At 43.9% G+C, this 20318-nt stretch overlaps 2 protein-coding genes across 2 annotated transcripts in view; both read left to right on the top strand.

Annotated features, from left to right (window-relative positions):
- LOC311300339 (uncharacterized protein) overlaps window positions 1-20318 on the top strand; it is a 171029-nt gene that overhangs the window by 102889 nt on the left and 47822 nt on the right. The window lies entirely within an intron of this gene.
- On the top strand, window positions 7216-19133 carry LOC311300316 (uncharacterized protein). Its single transcript, XM_084424552.1, has 9 exons — window positions 7216-7271; window positions 13681-13753; window positions 14487-14536; window positions 15627-15926; window positions 16071-16325; window positions 16442-16495; window positions 16691-16729; window positions 16880-17132; window positions 18069-19133. Coding segments are annotated over exons 2-8 (891 nt in total). The 5' UTR covers window positions 7216-7271; window positions 13681-13751; the 3' UTR covers window positions 17071-17132; window positions 18069-19133.

Raw genomic sequence — 20318 nt, 5'->3', positions numbered from 1 at the left:
ATAAATTGCATTGGTTTTTACTGGGATGGAGGAAGTTTCATTTTTAGGTGTCCGGTCATTTATGACCGGGAAGGCCCCCAGTGTGACTGCTAAACGAAGACCATCAGAGGGTTAAATATTCAACCATGTTGAATTTCAGCCCATAAAAATGCAAGCCCTAAAAATGCAAGCATGGTTAATGCAATGCCTATTTGTTTCAAGTAGTGCAATTCAACAGGCTTTTTTATTTCAAAAACATTTGGCATTATTTTACTTCCATATAGTTTAAAACCTATGATTTTCTTTAATTGGCTAATTAATCAGCATGTAATCTAAATATTCCATTTCCTTTTTTTATTGACCACCAGAAACCCTCTCTCTGACAATAGTCATTATTGGTGCAAGTTCAACCCACACTTAAAGCGCTTTAATGTACTAAAACACTAATATTCAAAGATTAAATTCAGTTTACACCTTAATGGTTTTCGAAAAAAAAAAAAAAAAATGCTTAACGGAAACCTTGTGTTGCGATTCTGTTCATCTGCTTGCCTGTACAAAGTGTGCATCATCAATAAGGTGTACATAGCCTGTATTGAATTTGGTCTTTTGATATCACTGTCTAACTACATAAGTACTCACTACAAACCTGGTAAAAATGACTGATGGGCAGTGGAGGAAAGCCTTGTTTGCCCTCCAGGTGGGCGTTCCTATAATGACGTGACATCACGTGAAAACTCCAGCATGTAATGACGCTCAATCCAGTCAGCCACGTCCAGCAAAGCGTCAGTAAGCTGCCAGTCTGATCACGGCCATCTGACTGGTTTAATTGGGATAAAATTCTCTAAAACGCCAATCATATATAAGAACATAATCATATCAACAGATGCATAATTAATGAGCTATAGAGGGAGGAACACACAACACAAAAACTGCCAAAAATCAATGTTTTCTGAAACTTGCCAAAGGCAGACTTCCAGACAACTAGCCAGCCACTGACAGGTCACGTGACATGCTAGTGGCGGCTCCTGCCAGCAGCCTGAAGACTGAACCCCCACTCTGAAAACTATGAACTGACAAGACAGAAAATGTAGTGTTGAGGGAAAAAATCACTCATTGTCTGGTGATATGCCAAGGTTTATGATTTTTTCATATATAATTTTTTAATAGCTACAAGCAGCAATTATCAGGGCCAAGCACAAAAAAGGAACAATCATATTTAACGGCTCTGGGTTTTCAGTCTGAGCTGTCCTTTCCTTTCTCCGTTTCCTGCATTCTAACTTCCTGTTGCCATAAATGGCGTGTCACGTGACCGAAGGCAGGTGGACGGATGTGTCTGTGTGGGTGAAAGTGTGTTGGTTTATTATGTGTCATCAAGGGTGTAACTGGTTAGAGGAATGTCTGTGATAGTGTATTATGGTATTCCCCCACACACAAATGAGAATGAAAGTGGGAGGAGTCAGGGGCATGTGACTGGCAGCATGTGTGGATCGTTTGCCAAGCACCTTATAAAAAGCCTGACATCATTGACACACAAAGTTAGTCACGTATCATCAGCGGGACACAGACACACAGGATCACAGAAATACCGAGGGCACGGTGAGTCCCCCTTTCCTTCTCTTTTATTTCTTAATACATTCTATATACATGTTTAATCATTTATTTCTCTGTGCTTTTATTGTTATTGTTATGCATCTGTTGTGATTGTTACATATTTTTTTATGTAAAGCACTTTGAATTACCATTGTGTATGAAATGTGCTATAGGCTATAAATAAACTTGCTTGCTAGTAACAATAGATTAGTTAGCCACTATTGAAATAAGTGCTAATGTAGCGCCCCTGCCCTCTTCTGTCCCCCCAATCACTCTATGAAGATGTTAGTTGATTATACTTCTGAGAAACTGTTATATAGAATCACAAAAAGGTAAGTTCTTATCAATTAACAAGTGATTTTATTTAAAGTAAAAACAGATGAAAGAATGAAATATTGTAATTAAAAAAATAAAAGAATTAAATGAAATTCTTAAATGTCTTTTGTGTATTGTCTTTCACACAAAGTCACCTTTGGCTCCTCTTAAATCAAAACTCCAATATAATACTCAAATATCAATATTCAATTTTGTATCAGCAAGAAATCAGTAATACAATCTCAAAATCAAAATGCAAAATACACTCTGTGTAAATCAATGAGCAAATTAAACAACAGGTAATGTGGGCCCCCACACACACACAAATCTCATGTCCTGTCATCGTTATACTGTGCTCGTAGCGTGCACTCTTTAATTATACGCGCATAATTAATTGATACCTGATTCTCTTTCAAGAATTTTTGGCTAAAAAGTCACTGAATCGTATCGGATCGTATCGTTCTAAATGAACCAATATCGTCCTTGAATCGTATCGACAACCACGAATCGCGATACGAATAAAATCGTTGTTAAAACGAATCGTTACACCCCTAATATATATATATATATATATATATATATATATATATATATATATATATATATATATATATATATATGTAATCATAATGTACCTGTGTGTAGTATGACTGGTTCTTCTTCAAGAAGAATAAAGTGTCCAGATGTCCTGTACCATCTTCTGTCCAGTTGATGGTGGGATCGTGTGCCCATTTAAAGGGACACTTGGCTTCAAGTACTCCTTTACCACAGCATGTGCATGAAACATACCCATCACAAGACACTCCAATGTATGGCCTCTCTTTAGAAATTCTAAAGCCTGCTATAGCCACTTTTAGGTTGATGTGTGTCTTGAAAATGTCCTCGGTCACCATTACGGAAGCTGAGGTGTTGGATGTAGCGCTGCACAGGCAGAGAGCATAATTATAGGTGTCTATGGCATCCACCTCGTGGTCCTTGCCCCACTGCAAAGGCGGCACTCTCAGTGTGACCGATGAGTGACTACAGATTTCGTTAATTAATGTTTGTGATGGTGTTTCCAGAGATGTGTGCAGGACTCTGTGTGCAGTAGAGCCTGTGATCCGCCGCACCCGATGTTGATGCCAAGCCTTGCAGGCAGCTTGGCCTTTAGTTTCCTCTTCCACTTGGAAGCACTGCTCTTCTGTAAAGCCTTCTAAGTTCTTGTACCAGGGTTTGGGGGTGAAAACATTAGCATGGCTCTTAATGGGAAGCTCCTTAGTGTTAGAGAGCATTTGCAGTAGCTGATTTTGCTGTGAGACCGAAGCTTTTGGAACGGGTCTCTGGTTCCTGACACTTCTTTTTTTGGCATGCTTACTATAGAACTCAATGTCTTTAATCATTGCTGGCTCAATGGTTTTGGTTGAAACACCATTCCAGGCACAGGCGATATTGGTAATATTATTATAAAACGTTATTTGTAATGTATTATTTATTATATTAAATATATATATGCACAATACCCACTGTCTCTCTGATTAGATACCCACAATACCCACTGTCTCTCTGCATGCGACTTTGTTGTAACCCAGGCAGACACAGACTTCCAGCTTAAACAGTACTGCCCCAACATGTGAACAGCTTTCACCAAGTCTGAAAAAACAACAACATAATTGCAGTTTACTGGCCAAGTACATGATTCACACATATTTAGTTTGGTGCTTGTTCACACAAATGAGACAGAGCAGAAGAATGGCAGTGTTACAAGGAGCATACATTTGTTTTGTTTCTATAAGTTCGGTCTTACCCTGCCATGCAGTCACAATGGGCTGCCAGGATATTTCCATCACTTTTGACAGCAACCCATGTGTTGTGAGGCTTCTCTGTGACCCTATAGGATGGCTTAACTTGGGTCTTAAAAATGGTATTGTCAGATTCTTCAGGTTTAAAATGATGGATTGTCTGCACCCATCCATCTGTAAAAAATTTGTGCGCTTCTAATGATTTGAAGTTTTTCATTTTGCTTGCCGTGTAAATTCCTATAAAAGAAACAACACCATCATTAAAAAAAGTTTGATACTCTTCACTGCACAGACAGGCTAAACATTATTGAACAATATTATCTCAATAAAAATGTATTGACATAAGCTTGATTAGAAAGAAAGCAGGACAATAGCAGCCTTAAGCATACAGTTTAAATTATGTAAGCTTCCCACAATTCCAATATTTTACAATATATCTTGATCATCGTGTTATATTAGATAACTGCTGGGCTGTCTTTAGTGTATGTCTGTTATCATCTAGCCCAGGCTACCTGTCAAGGATGGGCAGTATTTCAGAAACATGTATGTAAAATATGTATTTAAATACAAAATACTACTTTGTATTTTGTATTTTAAACCCTTTGGAAAAAACAAATGTAATTTGTATTTAAACATTTTTCACACAGTAGGCTACCCCTATTATGTATTTGTATTTAAATACATTTTCCCACACAGCATTTTGTATTTTTATTTTAAATACATTTCCATGTATTTATGCCCATCTCTGCCTGCCATCATCATCCATATCTTGCTGTTATGGAAATATCATGAATTACGGATGATGCTATCGAAAGCTAAATCAGGCTAGTTGTATGGCTGGACAGAAAAGTGCACTCAGTTCTAAATATAAATACATAATATATACATTTTAAGAAAATCATTCACTGGCTACCTGGTGACTCGATGAGGAACGAGTAAATGTCCGGGTAAGACACCTCTGGCCACTGGGTGGGGTTGTTAGACCAATTTGACGCTGGTAGAATGAAGGGACATGTTTTTAAGTTGCCCAAATTAGGTTTATAAATGTATCGTTCACACTCTATGGAAGGCAGGGTGGACATAATTACTCGACATATTTTATCTAAGTGATTTCTAAAGTTATACACGTCTGCCGGCTGTGTATGGACGTTGTTTTGTGCCGCTATTTTGTATTTAAGTCTATGGGAAGTCTGGTTTGTTTTCCCCTAAAAAGGGGCGGTTACGAAATTGACAGTTAAGTTCCCGGATGTGCCGGTTGTATGTATGTTTGACCCTCTCTGAAATCAAGCCGTTCGATTTTGTGACGTCACACAGTCGGACGCCCCTCCCACGATTGTGATTGACAGCAGCGTTTCAACACAGACCCGCCCTCGCTCGTGAGCGAGCTGTCTGTCATCATAGTGCATTGATATACTGGAGAAGAATGGCGTCTAAGCGATTGTGGTGTTCTGTTCTTGGGTGTAATAAGGAACACAGCAGTCATTTTGATGTTTTGATGGAATATTCCCAAAGCAATGACGCGGGGATTCCCTCGCGGGGATTTCCCACGATCAATGTCAATGCTTTCATGTTTGCTAATCATTTCACACCAGACAGTTCTACAAAGGAGGGTCAGTAAAGCTGGTTTTGCTAAGAAGCTGCTCCTGAAAAAAGGATCGGTACCAACTATTCGTGTTCCTGCTGCACCTCCAGAAGAACTGAAGTGAGTGTAGGCCTAACGTTTTATTAACCTTTATATTAATATTTATATTAATCTTTGCAAATCGCTTGCTGCACACGTCACGATGAATGCGGTTTACACTCAGGGTGCATTACGGCATGTTTTCTATGTACAACGTTCTCAATATAATTCATAATCCCACGTTTATAATGAACACCGCGTTATGGTTATTGTGTTAGAAACGGTGTACGCACAGAACAGAGGGGCGGGGTGAGCAAAGCTCATTATCATTTAAAGACACATGCACTGAAACGGCGTGCTGAAAACAGAGCTGTTTTTGACCAGATAAAATGAGTGTTTTCTTACAATACTAATGAGAATTTTTAATTAAAGTATATTACAAACTTTTATTTTATACCCTAAAGAATCATATTAGCTTGTACAAAAATGGCATTATATGATCTCTTTAAGTGGGAGTGTTGTTATATAGTAATTTGCCAATAGGTGTCAATGTTGTATTGCCATCTAGTGTATCACTACAGTTCTGTTATTCATTCTTCTTCATTGTTTTCTTCTTTGTTGCATATAATAAAAAAGCATGTGAAACTTCAATAATGCTGGGAACAAACAATGGTGTCTCTAAATAAAACCACATGAGAGCTAATTCTCTTAAAATAAATAGGTAGCCCTTTTCCCCTAATTTTAACAGGTTTATCAGTTCCTCAATTCAAGCCTCAAAACGGTGTATTTGTCCTGAATTTTTTTTAGGAAAATATATCTCTTGGTTTTATTAGTGAAATGTTCTCATTATTTTCTATACAACACTGAACCACAATTTTCTTAATAAAATACTCACAATATTTTAAATTTAAATGAAAATTACAAGACCCATGACTATTTTTTTACAACTCTGGCTCTATAGGGAAGCAACATGAAGGATACAAAGACCAATGTCTGCCAATCAAAAGTAAAGTTTATTAAATTATAAAAGGAAAGGGGACTGTAGAGATGACAGTGTTAAAATGGCTTCCTCAGGTGACAGGTGAGCGACAGGCAACACAACACAGCTAACACTTCCCACATAACAACATCATCGCACAGAGTGGTTTGATTCAATAAATCTGAGTGGAGATGAACAACTGAACTGATATAGAGACTATCATTCAATGCTTTAATTTGCTCTGGGAAGGTGGACGGTTTAAAGTGTCTCTGGTGTAATGATACAGTTTAAACAAGGGGGCAGGGTCTCATAAAATATTGAAGCTTCCCCAGGCGCCGCCATTGGCTAGCGGACCCCCACCTGCTGTTAGCATTCCATTGACTCCCATTCATTTTGGCGTCACTTTGACAGCCAATAACTTTACATCTGAGGCGTTTAAAGACTCCATTTGTCCATTATTTATTTATAAAAGATAATTGCGACATTTTATCTCACAATTGCGAGTTTACATCTCACAATTCTGAATTTTTATCTCAGAATTACGTGATATAAAGTCGCAATTGCAGGTTATATAGTCGCAATTGTGAAATTCTGACTTTATAACCTGCAATTGCGACTTTATATCACGTAATTCTGAGATAAAAATTCAGAATTGTGAGATGTAAACTCGCAATTGTGAGATAAACTGTTGCAATTATCTTTTAAAATGTTTTATTCTGTGGCGGAAACCAGCTTCCATACATATGCAATAGATTAAATTAAAAAAATCATAAAATCTTTTCAGTCACTGAACACCATGCAATATAATGTAAATCTTCCAACAGCTCAATCTGCTCTGAAAGAATAACCAGTAGAGGACAGTAATAACCCGTTAGACTCCACCTTTAGTGGGAAGTGACATGTACTCCTAAAACACTCTCATGTGTGGAATAAACTTTCAGTTTTCATTTTGCTGTGGTTTTACACATTTGGACACCAGAACAAAAGCCTCAATCAAAACTTTTACCATGTAAGTTTTCATGTTTTTAAATATAAACCCAGCCTGTGCAAGTTTGTGTTATTAAACCAATAGTTTTGTCTGTTTGTGGAAAACTAAACCTGCTATAACAAGTAAATGAATCATCGCCGTGTAGTGAATGTTTCCAGTTGTGTGATTATGATGATTACAACTGTTTTCTTATTTGTAGGGTTATTAATATAATTATTAGATTATTCTGAATTGATTAATCCGATGAGAGGATAGCAGGAAAAATTATTTTATAAACTTTCTGTTTGTCCATTGACTTTGGGTTTGACGGATCATTTTGAGTTTCAAGGATTACAGTGGAGTCATTTATAAAACCGAAGATTCAGATGATAGTGTAATGACTGAGACTATCAGACACATTAATATGTTACATTTAACAAATAAGCTTTAAAGCCCACTCTAAAAATGAAACATCCTTCTAAAAGACACAAGAGAGCAGGAAAGGTTTCAGTCGTCGGGCGGCGATCAGATAAGATGCTGTATTGCTGTGAAAGATGTATTCATGAGGTCAAGGTCATAGGAAAGACAGAAACAGACCTTAAAACAGACTTTCCTGCATTCATTTTTTAGACGAACTGATCTATAAATGAACATGCATCCCAGGTGTCACGGGAAGTCAAAAGGTGAGGCGAGGATTCAAGTGCAGAAAGGAATTTTAATGAATAAACAACAAAACAGACCAAAAACCAAAACTCCCTCGTGGGGGAAAAACAAGGCAGGCAAATACTCAAAACATAACACAGGGGAAAACAGAGACAACGATCCACACAGACTGCAAACAAGAGGGAACTAATAAAGGGAAACTAATCAGGGGGAACAGGTGGGAGAACTCAAACAATAATCAGATAACAAGTAGGGCGGGGCTAACAATGACACCAGCACATGGCACAACATAACAAACACCCAAGTGCAGAACAAGACAAGACAGACATGTGACATAACCCCCTCCATAAGGAGTGGCTTCCAGACACTCCACTAGAACGGGGGGGACAGACCAGGGCGGGACGGAGGGACAGGCCAGGGCGGGACGGGAGGGACAGAACAGGGCGGGACTGGAGGAACCAACCAGGGCGGGACGGGAGGAACAGACCAGGGCGGGACGGGAGGGACAGAACAGGGCGGGACGGAAGAGACAAACAGTCCATCAGGCGGCCAGGGTGGAGCAGATTGTCCATCGGGCGGCCAGGGCGGAGACTTTCCCTCGGGTGGCCAGGGCGGAGACTTTCCCTCGGGCGGCCAGGGCGGAGACTTTCCCTCGGGCGGCCAGGGCGGAGACTTTCCCTCGGACGGCCAGATCGGAGACTCTCCTTCGGGTGGCCAGTGCGGAGACTTTCCCTCGGGCGGCCAGGGCGGAGAAGACCCCTCGGGCGGCCACGGTGGTGAAGACCCCTCGGGCGGCCACGGCGGTGAAGACCCCTCGGGCGGCCAGGGCGGTGAAGACCCCTCGGGCGGCCAGGGCGGAGAAGACCCCTCGGGCGGCCAGGGCGGAGAAGACCCCTCGGGCGACCACGGCGGTGGAACTGGAACAAACCCCACCGGCTCAGGCACTGGGACTGGCACCACCGGCTCAGGCCCTGGAACTGGCACCACCGACTCAGGCCCTGGAATTGGCATCACCGGCTCAGGCACTGGAACTAGTCCCACCGGCTCCGACTCAGACACCACCGGCCCAGGAACGGACATAGACACAAGAACAGGCACCAGAACAGGCACAGGAACAGACACGGGCTCCGGCTCAGGAACAGACACGGGCTCCGGCTCAGGAACAGACACGGGCTCCGGCTCAGGAACAGACACGGGCTCCGGCTCAGGAACAGACACGGGCTCCGGCTCAGGAACAGACACTGGCTCCGGCTCAGGAACAGACACTGGCTCCGGCTCAGGAACAGACACTGGCTCCGGCTCAGGAACAGACACTGGCTCCGGCTCAGGAACAGACACTGGCTCCGGCTCAGGAACAGACACTGGCTCCGGCTCAGGAACAGACACTGGCTCCGGCTCAGGAACAGACACTGGCTCCGGCTCAGGAACAGACACTGGCTCCGGCTCAGGAACAGACACTGGCTCCGGCTCAGGAACAGACACTGGCTCCGGCTCAGGAACAGACACTGGCTCCGGCTCAGGAACAGACACTGGCTCCGGCTCAGGAACAGACACTGGCTCCGGCTCAGGAACAGACACTGGCTCCGGCTCAGGAACAGACACTGGCTCCGGCTCAGGAACAGACACTGGCTCCGGCTCAGGAACAGACACTGGCTCCGGCTCAGGAACAGACACTGGCTCCGGCTCAGGAACAGACACTGGCTCCGGCTCAGGAACAGACACTGGCTCCGGCTCAGGAACAGACACTGGCTCCGGCTCAGGAACAGACACTGGCTCCGGCTCAGGGACAGACACTGGCTCCGGCTCAGGGACAGACGCGGGCTCCGGCTCAGGGACAGACGCGGGCTCCGGCTCAGGGACAGACGCGGGCTCCGGCTCAGGGACAGACGCGGGCTCCGGCTCAGGGACAGACGCGGGCTCCGGCTCAGGGACAGACGCGGGCTCCGGCTCAGGGACAGACGCGGGCTCCGGCTCAGGGACAGACGCGGGCTCCGGCTCAGGGACAGACGCGGGCTCCGGCTCAGGGACAGACGCGGGCTCCGGCTCAGGGACGGACGCGGGCTCCGGCTCAGGGACGGACGCGGGCTCCGGCTCAGGGACGGACGCGGGCTCCGGCTCAGGGACGGACGCGGGCTCCGGCTCAGGGACGGACGCGGGCTCCGGCTCAGGGACGGACGCGGGCTCCGGCTCAGGGACGGACGCGGGCTCCGGCTCAGGGACGGACGCGGGCTCCGGCTCAGGGACGGACGCGGGCTCCGGCTCAGGGACGGACGCGGGCTCCGGCTCAGGGACGGACGCGGGCTCCGGCTCAGGGACGGACGCGGGCTCCGGCTCAGGGACGGACGCGGGCTCCGGCTCAGGGACGGACGCGTGCTCCGGCTCAGGGACGGACGCGTGCTCCGGCTCAGGGACGGACACTGGCTCCGGCTCAGGAACAGGAACAGACATCACCGGCTCAGGAACAGACACCACCGGCTCAGGAACAGACACCACCGGCTCAGGAACAGACACCACCGGCTCAGGAACAGACACCACCGGCTCAAGTGTGTGTGTAGCCCACACACACCACATGGCTGTGGCCATAATGGCCAGTGTCGCGGTCACTGAGGGCTCAGGCTCAGGAACAGACACCACCGGCCCAGACACAGGCTCGACGGCGGCCATCTTGTCCGAAGACCCAGTCTTGGTAGTGACCTTCTTGTCCGAAGACACAGGCTCTACAGGCGTAACGTGAACAGGTTCAGTGGTGGCCATCTTGTCCGAAGACACAGGCTCAGCAGACGTGACGGGAACACTCTCGGCGGCGACCATCTTGTCCGAAGACACAGGCTCGACAGGCGAAACGTGAACAGGTTCAGCGGTGGCCATCTTGTCCGAAGACACAGGCTCAGCAGATGTGACGGGAACACCCTCGGCGGCGGCCATCCTGTCCGAAGACACCGGCTCGGCAGACTTGACATGAACAGTCTCTGGCTGGGCAGACGTGACGTGAACCGTCTCTGGCTCCTCCGCAACGGAATCCTCCGGGATATTGGGGAGGCCGGAGGTCTTCCTCTTCCTCCGCCGTCTTCGATGGTGAGGTGCAGGTTCAGGTCTGGACGGAGTTAATGGTGGATGGAGCTCTGGGCTGGGCAGCGGCGATGCGTTCTCTGGGCTGGGCAGCGGCGATGCGTTCTCTGGGCTGGGCAGCGGCGATGCGTTCTCTGGGCTGGGCAGCGGCGATGCGTTCTCTGGGCTGGGCAGCGGCGATGCGTTCTCTGGGCTGGGCAGCGGCGATGCGTTCTCTGGGCTGGGCAGCGGCGATGCGTTCTCTGGGCTGGGCAGCGGCGATGCGTTCTCTGGGCTGGGCAGCGGCGATGCGTTCTCTGGGCTGGGCAGCGGCGATGCGTTCTCTGGGCTGGGCAGCGGCGATGCGTTCTCTGGGCTGGGCAGCGGCGATGCGTTCTCTGGGCTGGGCAGCGGCGATGCGTTCTCTGGGCTGGGCAGCGGCGATGCGTTCTCTGGGCTGGGCAGCGGCGATGCGTTCTCTGGGCTGGGCAGCGGCGATGCGTTCTCTGGGCTGGGCAGCGGCGATGCGTTCTCTGGGCTGGGCAGCGGCGATGCGTTCTCTGGGCTGGGCAGCGGCGATGCGTTCTCTGGGCTGGGCAGCGGCGATGCGTTCTCTGGGCTGGGCAGCGGCGATGCGTTCTCTGGGCTGGGCAGCGGCGATGCGTTCTCTGGGCTGGGCAGCGGCGATGCGTTCTCTGGGCTGGGCAGCGGCGATGCGTTCTCTGGGCTGGGCAGCGGCGATGCGTTCTCTGGGCTGGGCAGCGGCGATGCGTTCTCTGGGCTGGGCAGCGGCGATGCGTTCTCTGGGCTGGGCAGCGGCGATGCGTTCTCTGGGCTGGGCAGCGGCGATGCGTTCTCTGGGCTGGGCAGCGGCGATGCGTTCTCTGGGCTGGGCAGCGGCGATGCGTTCTCTGGGCTGGGCAGCGGCGATGCGTTCTCTGGGCTGGGCAGCGGCGATGCGTTCTCTGGGCTGGGCAGCGGCGATGCGTTCTCTGGGCTGGGCAGCGGCGATGCGTTCTCTGGGCTGGGCAGCGGCGATGCGTTCTCTGGGCTGGGCAGCGGCGATGCGTTCTCTGGGCTGGGCAGCGGCGATGCGTTCTCTGGGCTGGGCAGCGGCGATGCGTTCTCTGGGCTGGGCAGCGGCGATGCGTTCTCTGGGCTGGGCAGCGGCGATGCGTTCTCTGGGCTGGGCAGCGGCGATGCGTTCTCTGGGCTGGGCAGCGGCGATGCGTTCTCTGGGCTGGGCAGCGGCGATGCGTTCTCTGGGCTGGGCAGCGGCGATGCGTTCTCTGGGCTGGGCAGCGGCGATGCGTTCTCTGGGCTGGGCAGCGGCGATGCGTTCTCTGGGCTGGGCAGCGGCGATGCGTTCTCTGGGCTGGGCAGCGGCGATGCGTTCTCTGGGCTGGGCAGCGGCGATGCGTTCTCTGGGCTGGGCAGCGGCGATGCGTTCTCTGGGCTGGGCAGCGGCGATGCGTTCTCTGGGCTGGGCAGCGGCGATGCGTTCTCTGGGCTGGGCAGCGGCGATGCGTTCTCTGGGCTGGGCAGCGGCGATGCGTTCTCTGGGCTGGGCAGCGGGGATGCAGGCGGGTCCGATGTATCCCACCGAGCACGATGGTGGAGATACTTAGCGAAACCCGGGAAGTCTAAAATTTCCAGCCCCTTCATCTCCCACTGAGGCAAGGGAACATCCAAACAAATATTAAATACATCTTTGAGGACTATATCCCCAAGCCCGAGTCCCTCTGCAGCCGCGCTGAATTTCCGGGCGAAATCCTTCACCCTGGTCCCCTGCTGTCGGAGGGAAACCAACCCGCTGAGTTTCATGATTCGCTCCAGGTGAGGGCAGGAATCCCTTTGCTGAATCCTCATTCTAGGTGGATCGTTCTGTCACGGGAAGTCAAAAGGTGAGGCGAGGATTCAAGTGCAGAAAGGAATTTTAATGAATAAACAACAAAACAGACCAAAAACCAAAACTCCCTCATGGGGGAAAAACAAGGCAGGCAAATACTCAAAACATAACACAGGGGAAAACAGAGACAACGATCCACACAGACTGCAAACAAGAGGGAACTAATAAAGGGAAACTAATCAGGGGGAACAGGTGGGAGAACTCAAACAATAATCAGATAACAAGTAGGGCGGGGCTAACAATGACACCAGCACATGGCACAACATAACAAACACCCAAGTGCAGAACAAGACAAGACAGACATGTGACACCAGGAGAGTGTGAATGATTTACTGTCTTGTGTAGTGTCTTTGATACTATTATTTCTTTGGCCTATGTATTAATTTTCTATTTTAAACTCTTTTGGATTAATGTTTCAGACTTGCATATTATGGTTAACCAAAATCATAAGTGTAGCAGGTTTAGTCTCTATAAACTCCAATCCCCATTTGTTAATTCACATTACATTTTGCTAACATTTTGAGGCATAATATAAGTATTAAGTATAAGTATTAATAATAATATAAGAATCTTGAAGATTCTTTCCTTAAACACCTAAATTACATATTCAAATGCCCCGCTAGAGGGTCGTAAAAATTTCCCTCCTAAGGAAAACACTCACACACATCCACCTCCACCTCACACACCACATCTTTAAAAAACACTGATCACAAGATTACGCCTCTTAGTCTCTTAGTCCTTTTCTGAGAAATCCTGATGTGCAGATGATGCTGAACTAGAAGTTTTCTAAGGACTTTCTAAGTTTTCTCCCACTGGTTCTCTCTCATCAAGACCACATCAGCAAAGATCAACTGGAGCCTCAACAAATTACATCAGGACAGTTTAATTCAAATGGGCGAGACATGCAAGTATCAAACTTAGTCTCATTATTTGATAGATTAAGTATCCTTACCCCTTTAAAGAAGGGCGTGTTAGAACTAAACTGATGGTTTGCTCAAGGCTCTTGATCTGCTGAATTTCAGACAATGCTGTAACTTCTTGCTCTCCTGTATTCTGCTTCAGCTCTCTCTTTTCCTTGGTAAACTGTATGCATGTATGTGTGTGTATGTATGTGAGAGTAGTTTAAGTGTTTAGTAGTTAATAAGGTCTTGTTCATGTCACACGTAAAGTTGTCTGTGTCTCGAGCTCATAACTGGAGTCTCTAATCACAGATCTTGATTACTTGCTCTCAGTAGTACTGTAAAGTAAGAAAGACATTTCCCTTCCCCGGAAATGTACATTTCTTAGAGTTAATAAACAATTAAAACTGGCACAAACAGGTTAATTGATTGTAATATTAATTTGACTACATTAAGTTAATTCTATTAACTGATCCAATTATAACAAGTTATGATTATTAATATTTCTTTAGAGCTAATTTGCTTGATTTTGAGCTAATTTTGCTTTAGTTTGATGTTTCTTTCATGCTGATCTTACATGGACAGTTTTATCAAGTTCAATATTCACATGGTAAATCTTTAAGTATAACAATAACAGTGAAAATGTAGAGTTGGCTGTATGACGGTCAGTTATATTGTTTTACCACTAATAAATGTGTTTGTGATGTATAGCCAACTCTTCTGTTGTTTTCTCTTCAGGTTCAGATGGAGTTTTCTGCTGCTGGTGTTTTGCTTCGTCTATCATATCGGTCAGTAAATTATTTTAAAAAAATTTAACTGTTCGATTTTCAGTTCCATGTGGAGTTATTCTTACCGTTTCTCTGTTGTGTCACTCAGCCAAGAGACTTTAGTGGACATTTGTGGATTGATCATGTACATTTCTCTCCATATTACATCATCACACACACCATGACATCACTGACTCATCTCTGCAGTTCATTCTAGTTTAATTTTTTAATAAACACTGTTCAGGAATTCACTGTAAGTGCACTGACACATCAGCTACAGATTTACATTATTGTCATAAGAATGTGAAATATTAAAGGTGCCGTTTGTAATTCTTTTGTCTGTACTAAAGCATAAAATACCATATTATGTTTGTAGGCATTTAGCAAACATGCTAAGTTCATATTCTTGAAAAACAATGCTACAGCCATGACAATGAGCCAGATTTACTTCAGATGAGCCAGATTAACTAAACAGGGCAAATTAATGTGAGAGCGCAATCCCATAAAAGCGTGTAAAAAGTGTAAAGTTCAGCTCGTGATCTTCATTTCCATAATGACCAAAGCAATCTACCATGAGCAGCGCAAATTAGCAACCGGTTTAAGACCATTATTTACTGCCTTTTTTGGGGCTGTAAATAATGACGCAAATCCCAGTAAATTGACGAGCGGAAACCTTAATAAATCACCTTCAATCCATTTAAATACTCTTCTCCCATAAAAACTCCTACAAATGCATTTACAATAAGTTCTTTTCAGCACATTTTTTTCACTGCGTGTCTTTAGTAAATCCTGACAGTAGTTTTTAACACCAAGAGAGGGTTTGTGCTGGTGCAAGCTGTTAGTAAATCTGGCCCTACATCAGGTGGAAATGTAGCTCTTAAAGGGAATAATTGCACATTACCACTTTTTACAGTGCAGGCATATGAATATTGGAGAAACTCCATCATCAGTTCACAGATATTGTGTGATGAAATAGCAAAAGAAATACTAAAATAACTCTACTAGAATATTTTATAATGACCTCAGTTACAGAGAATAGACAGAAACCCCAAATGTATTTTCCAGTATTAATAGTTTGTATGAATGAATATTATACTGTATGTATTTGCAGGAATCCTCCCTGTGGGAAACACCCCTATACATGTGACAGAAAAAAAGGGAGGCAACGCCACTCTAACATGTGAATTTAAGGGCAATACGATTTCGGACATTAAATTTAATAAAAGGAATCCAATTGATGTTTGTAAGACTGAAAACTGCACTAGCCGAGTATTTATAAAAGGAGCATGTGACGTGATCATCAGGAATCTGAGCTTCAGTGATGCTGGGACATACTTTCTGACAGTCTATTACGATGTTGATCACTACGTGCAGGACTCAAAATCTAGTGAATACCATCTTCATATTCAAGGTAAAGTAAAACTGATCAGAGCATCAGAAGTGCTTTTGTAGATTGTGACATTTAGTTCCCCGATCCTAAATTGTGCTTTTATAGCCTTGATTGCATGATACCAACAAATAAAATAACACATAAAGTATTTCTGTTCCTCCTCAGATGAGATCTCTGTGCAGAAAGGAGAGGATCTGAAGTTGGATGTTCTGTTGATCAGTGCTGATAAAGTGGAGAGAAACTCTAGTGGAGAGTGGAAGGAGGTGTGGACGAGAGGTCACGGGGTCAACAGCAGTGATCGATTGAATGACAGTGATGCGACTCTGATCATTAAAGCATTTATAGCCAATGACGCTGGAACCTACAGAGTTCTGGACTCTAAAGGAGAAATCTGGATCACAGTCACAGTCTCAGTCACAGGTCAGAGAAGATGTTTAGAAATATTTTACTGCATTTGAACAGCTGAGGTTTATTAATCATGATTTGAACAGCAAAAATGCTAAACTGTATGATTAACCTTTTAATATTCTCTACAGAATCTAGTCCAGACTCAGACTCAGAGGGAAGACTGAGGGACATCGAACAACCGAGTAAGTAAACCATGAGGCATTAAGAGCTTTACAGAAACTTTAAGTGATTTTTAAACATTTAGAAAATAAAAAGTGCTGTCGTCCTGCAGTAGAGCTTTGAGGTTTGACTGGTGCAGTGGGACTGTTTGTGTTCTTCTGGTGGTGTGGATTCTGTTACTGCTCAAACCAAGCACTGACCTTTCAATATCTTTACAGAACCATCCACAGAACCACAGGGAGATCTGAACAGGACAGGTAACACAACTAGTGACACTGAACAACAAAGTACAACAGGGGGCATTGAGAGGCTTACAAAATATTTAAACAGTGAGTTTAAAAATGAAAAAAAACACTTTAAAAATAATAACTGTGTTCTCTTCCCACTTGTCCTCCTTCCACCTGTAGAGACACCTTTGATAGTTGGATTGTGTTTCGGGGTGGGGGCTCTGGTGGCTCTGGTGGCTCTGGTGGCTCTAGTTTTATCTAAATTTGATATCAAGACATGTCGACGGAGGCAGACGGGAGACAATACAGACGAAGGAACTGGAACACATGAAATGAGTCAAACTGGACACCAGGCCCAGGAGGACAACTAGCGACACTGGTTAGATCCATCAGATCTGCAGAGGATTCGTTCAGCATATTTCTGCAGCTATAGGTGTGTGACACGTATCATCTACCATCATATTTTAATTGTTGTTTTAACAAGATGTGAGAGGGAAGTACGTGATTTTATCAATTCAGATGTCTTTTACACTTTACACTAGTTATTTGAATTTATAGTTCAAATAATAGTTTTTATGATGATTTAACTTTACACTGAGTCTGTCGTGCATTCCCATATTAAACAACATAAGAGTTTGTTTTTTTTTTTTTTTTTTTTTTTGCTTTTGACGACTTAATAGGGGATTTTTGTATGTTTCTATTCTTTGTAAAGCTGCATTAAAATAATATTGTTTAATTGTATTGAGAAAAACACTATAACAAATTATTTATATTTTTTTTTAAAAAGAAACAACTTTTGATACAGCAGTATTTGTTTGTTTGAAAACAGGGAACAGAAATATAACCTAAGAGGAGAGAACATGTTTAAAAAACAAATGGTCAGAACAAACTTTAAAATGAACACCATTTCAGTAAAAGGGGTCGACTTGTGGAATGGTCTCACCGATGATCTTAAGAGGAGCAATTCCATTCATTATTTTAAAAAACAGTCTAATTTCTGACAAATATATGGATGCTTAAGAAAAATTGTCTAAGATAAGTTTATGTATAATTGTTGTGCATAAATTGAAACAACACAAGCAACAAACAAACATTTGTAATTACTTAACAGAAAGAAAAAAAAAAGAAAAAAATGTGTATATGTGTGTATGTATGTATTTATATATGTATGTATATGAGTATATATACAGTATGCATACACATGTATGTAAATTTGAATATATATGTGTGTGTGTGTGTGTGTGTGTGTGTGTGTGTGTGTGTGTGTGTGTATTGTAACAACTGAGACCAAATCAGACATATTTATTTGGCATATGTACTATAAAAATCTTCACACTCCTCTCTGGAATCCCATCTTCCCCCAAAACAGGTCAAGAAGATCTTAGTCATCACGGCAACGATCAGATGGGGTGGTTTCATGGGTGTGAAGGAATGTGACCAAGTGCTCGGAAGAGAGAAAGACAATGGCAGGATATATCCTTAATACAGACTTTGCTGCATTAATCAGAGATGAACTGAGCTAGAAATGAACGTGAATCCCAGAAACTGTGTGAATGATTGTGATGTTTTGTGTTGTTGGAAACTTTTATTTCTCTTTCGAAGCAGAGACCAGGAGACTTTGGGATCACGTTCAAGAAGTTATTCTTTATTAAGGATTTCGCGTTGACGTTGCTGCAGTTCTTCCAAAACAGTCTAACTAATGTAACTTTACAAGTTATCTTATAGGCATATCAGTGGGCTGTCCTTAAAGGTGCTGACCTTACACACAGCCTTAGAGGTAACCACTAAATCTAATCATCTAAAGACAATAGAGGCAGTTACCCCCAACTGAGATAATGGTACCCCCCAAATTGTTTAAACAACACATGGTCACGAGAACTAAGAACATTAACACATAGTTCAACTCTCAGTAGGAAGATCAAAGAACAAAACCCCTGACTATTACAATGTTCAGACAGCTGACTTACAGCTGACTTCTAATCAGTAAATTGATGCCATCATGTTCACCTTGAAGGCCCAATACAGTGTAGTTCACCTTAGTTTTTCATGTGATGTTATGTAAGGAAGTAAGATCAGCAGATCTAAAACATATTCTTAAATTTGATATTCTTCAGTGTCATATTACACTCTAAAAACTGCTGGGTTAAAAAATAACCCAACCTTAACCACACTGCTGGGTCACTATTGGACAGAACACGCGCTGGGTTGGTTTGACCCAAGTGCTGGGTTTTTGCCATTTGACCATATTTCTGGGTCATTCATTTGACCCAACCAGTGGGTGAAATTAACCCTTTTGCTGGGTTAAGTCTTACTCATGTGCTGGGTTATTTCTTGTCTCATTGCCTTAATAAAATTAGAAACAAATGTTTGTTATATTATGAATGTAAAATAATTATTATCTCTGTAATACAATAAACAAGAGAGGCCACTGTATGATTTCAATCTCATTTTTTATTTTATTTTATACATTTCTTTAATACTTTACTTTATCAAATACAAATGTTAATCAATGTCAAAGGTCTGACATGTCCCCCTCATTTCATCCCTGAGGGACAGAATGTGCAGCAATTCACCAGTCATCTCATTTTGTAAATATTCAACCATGTTGGTCCTCACCTGTTAGTCAAGTCATCTTTATTTATATAGCGCTTTTTACAATACAGATTGTATCAAAGCAGCTTCAGTGATACTGTAACATGAATATAATACAACAAAGTTTGTTTCTAGAAGAAAATTGCGTCATCGTCCACCTTAAGGCAAATCAATAATATTGTTGAATATTAAATGTCCCCAACTAAGCAAGCCAAAAGCCAAGGCAACAGTGGCAAGGAACCAAAACTCATCAGTGACAGAATGGAGAAAAAAACCTTGAGAGAAGGCTCAGGCATTCAGTTCTCCTCTGGTCATCGAGCGAACAGTGTATGATTATGATCCAGGCAGCATTACAGGTCAGAGGTCAGATTGAATAAGAACATTCAGAATATTTATCCAGTTCCATCTGGTTGGAAGTCGGAGTCATCACACCAGTATGGAGACGAGTTTGTTGAGGATCAGTCGTGTCTATGAGGCCTTCACAGGGCTGATGAGGCTGGCACTTAAGGGATGCGTCATGGATGGGTCCAGGCGCAGGTCCACCTTCTGATCTGGATACGGCCCGGATCCGGCTGACTTCAGTAAACTTAAGAATGAACAGAAAGACATACATTAGCATAGATGCCATTCTTCTTATTAAATAATGAGTACATCAGGTGTTATAGGAAAGTGTCCCCGGTTCCGGCTGACCTATGCAGCCTAATAATCATTTAACTGATTTGAATAATAGAAATGTATAATGTTCTATATGAATTCCAGGTAAAAGAGATGCGTTTAAGTTTAAATTTAAACTGACAGAGTGTGTCTGCTTCCCGGACAATCACTTAGAGTGTTGCAATAAAACTGACATGCAAGTTAAGCTTTTTTTGTGGAAGTATCAATTTATTACTGAATATGCAATTCAAATTATTGCAAACATTACCAAATGACCAAATGTGAAAAACAAACAAAATGTGCATTCAGTATTGCAAACTGAATTATAGTAATAAAAGAGTAATTTTGACAAATATTATCAACATTAAGGCAT

The sequence above is a fragment of the Rutilus rutilus genome (assembly GCF_951802725.1).
Source record: "Rutilus rutilus genome assembly, chromosome: 11".
In the NCBI taxonomy this organism is placed as follows: Eukaryota; Metazoa; Chordata; class Actinopteri; order Cypriniformes; family Leuciscidae; genus Rutilus; species Rutilus rutilus.
Note: the sequence above shows the minus strand (reverse complement) of the source record. Positions and strands in the feature narration are given on the sequence as shown.

Excerpts from the sequence above, each read along its gene's own strand:
- LOC311300316 (XM_084424552.1), top strand. Across the intron at positions 16,496-16,690 it reads GAGGGACATCGAACAACCGA|AACCATCCACAGAACCACAG; the intron begins GTAAGTAAACCA and ends ATATCTTTACAG. Across the intron at positions 16,730-16,879 it reads GGGAGATCTGAACAGGACAG|AGACACCTTTGATAGTTGGA; the intron begins GTAACACAACTA and ends TTCCACCTGTAG.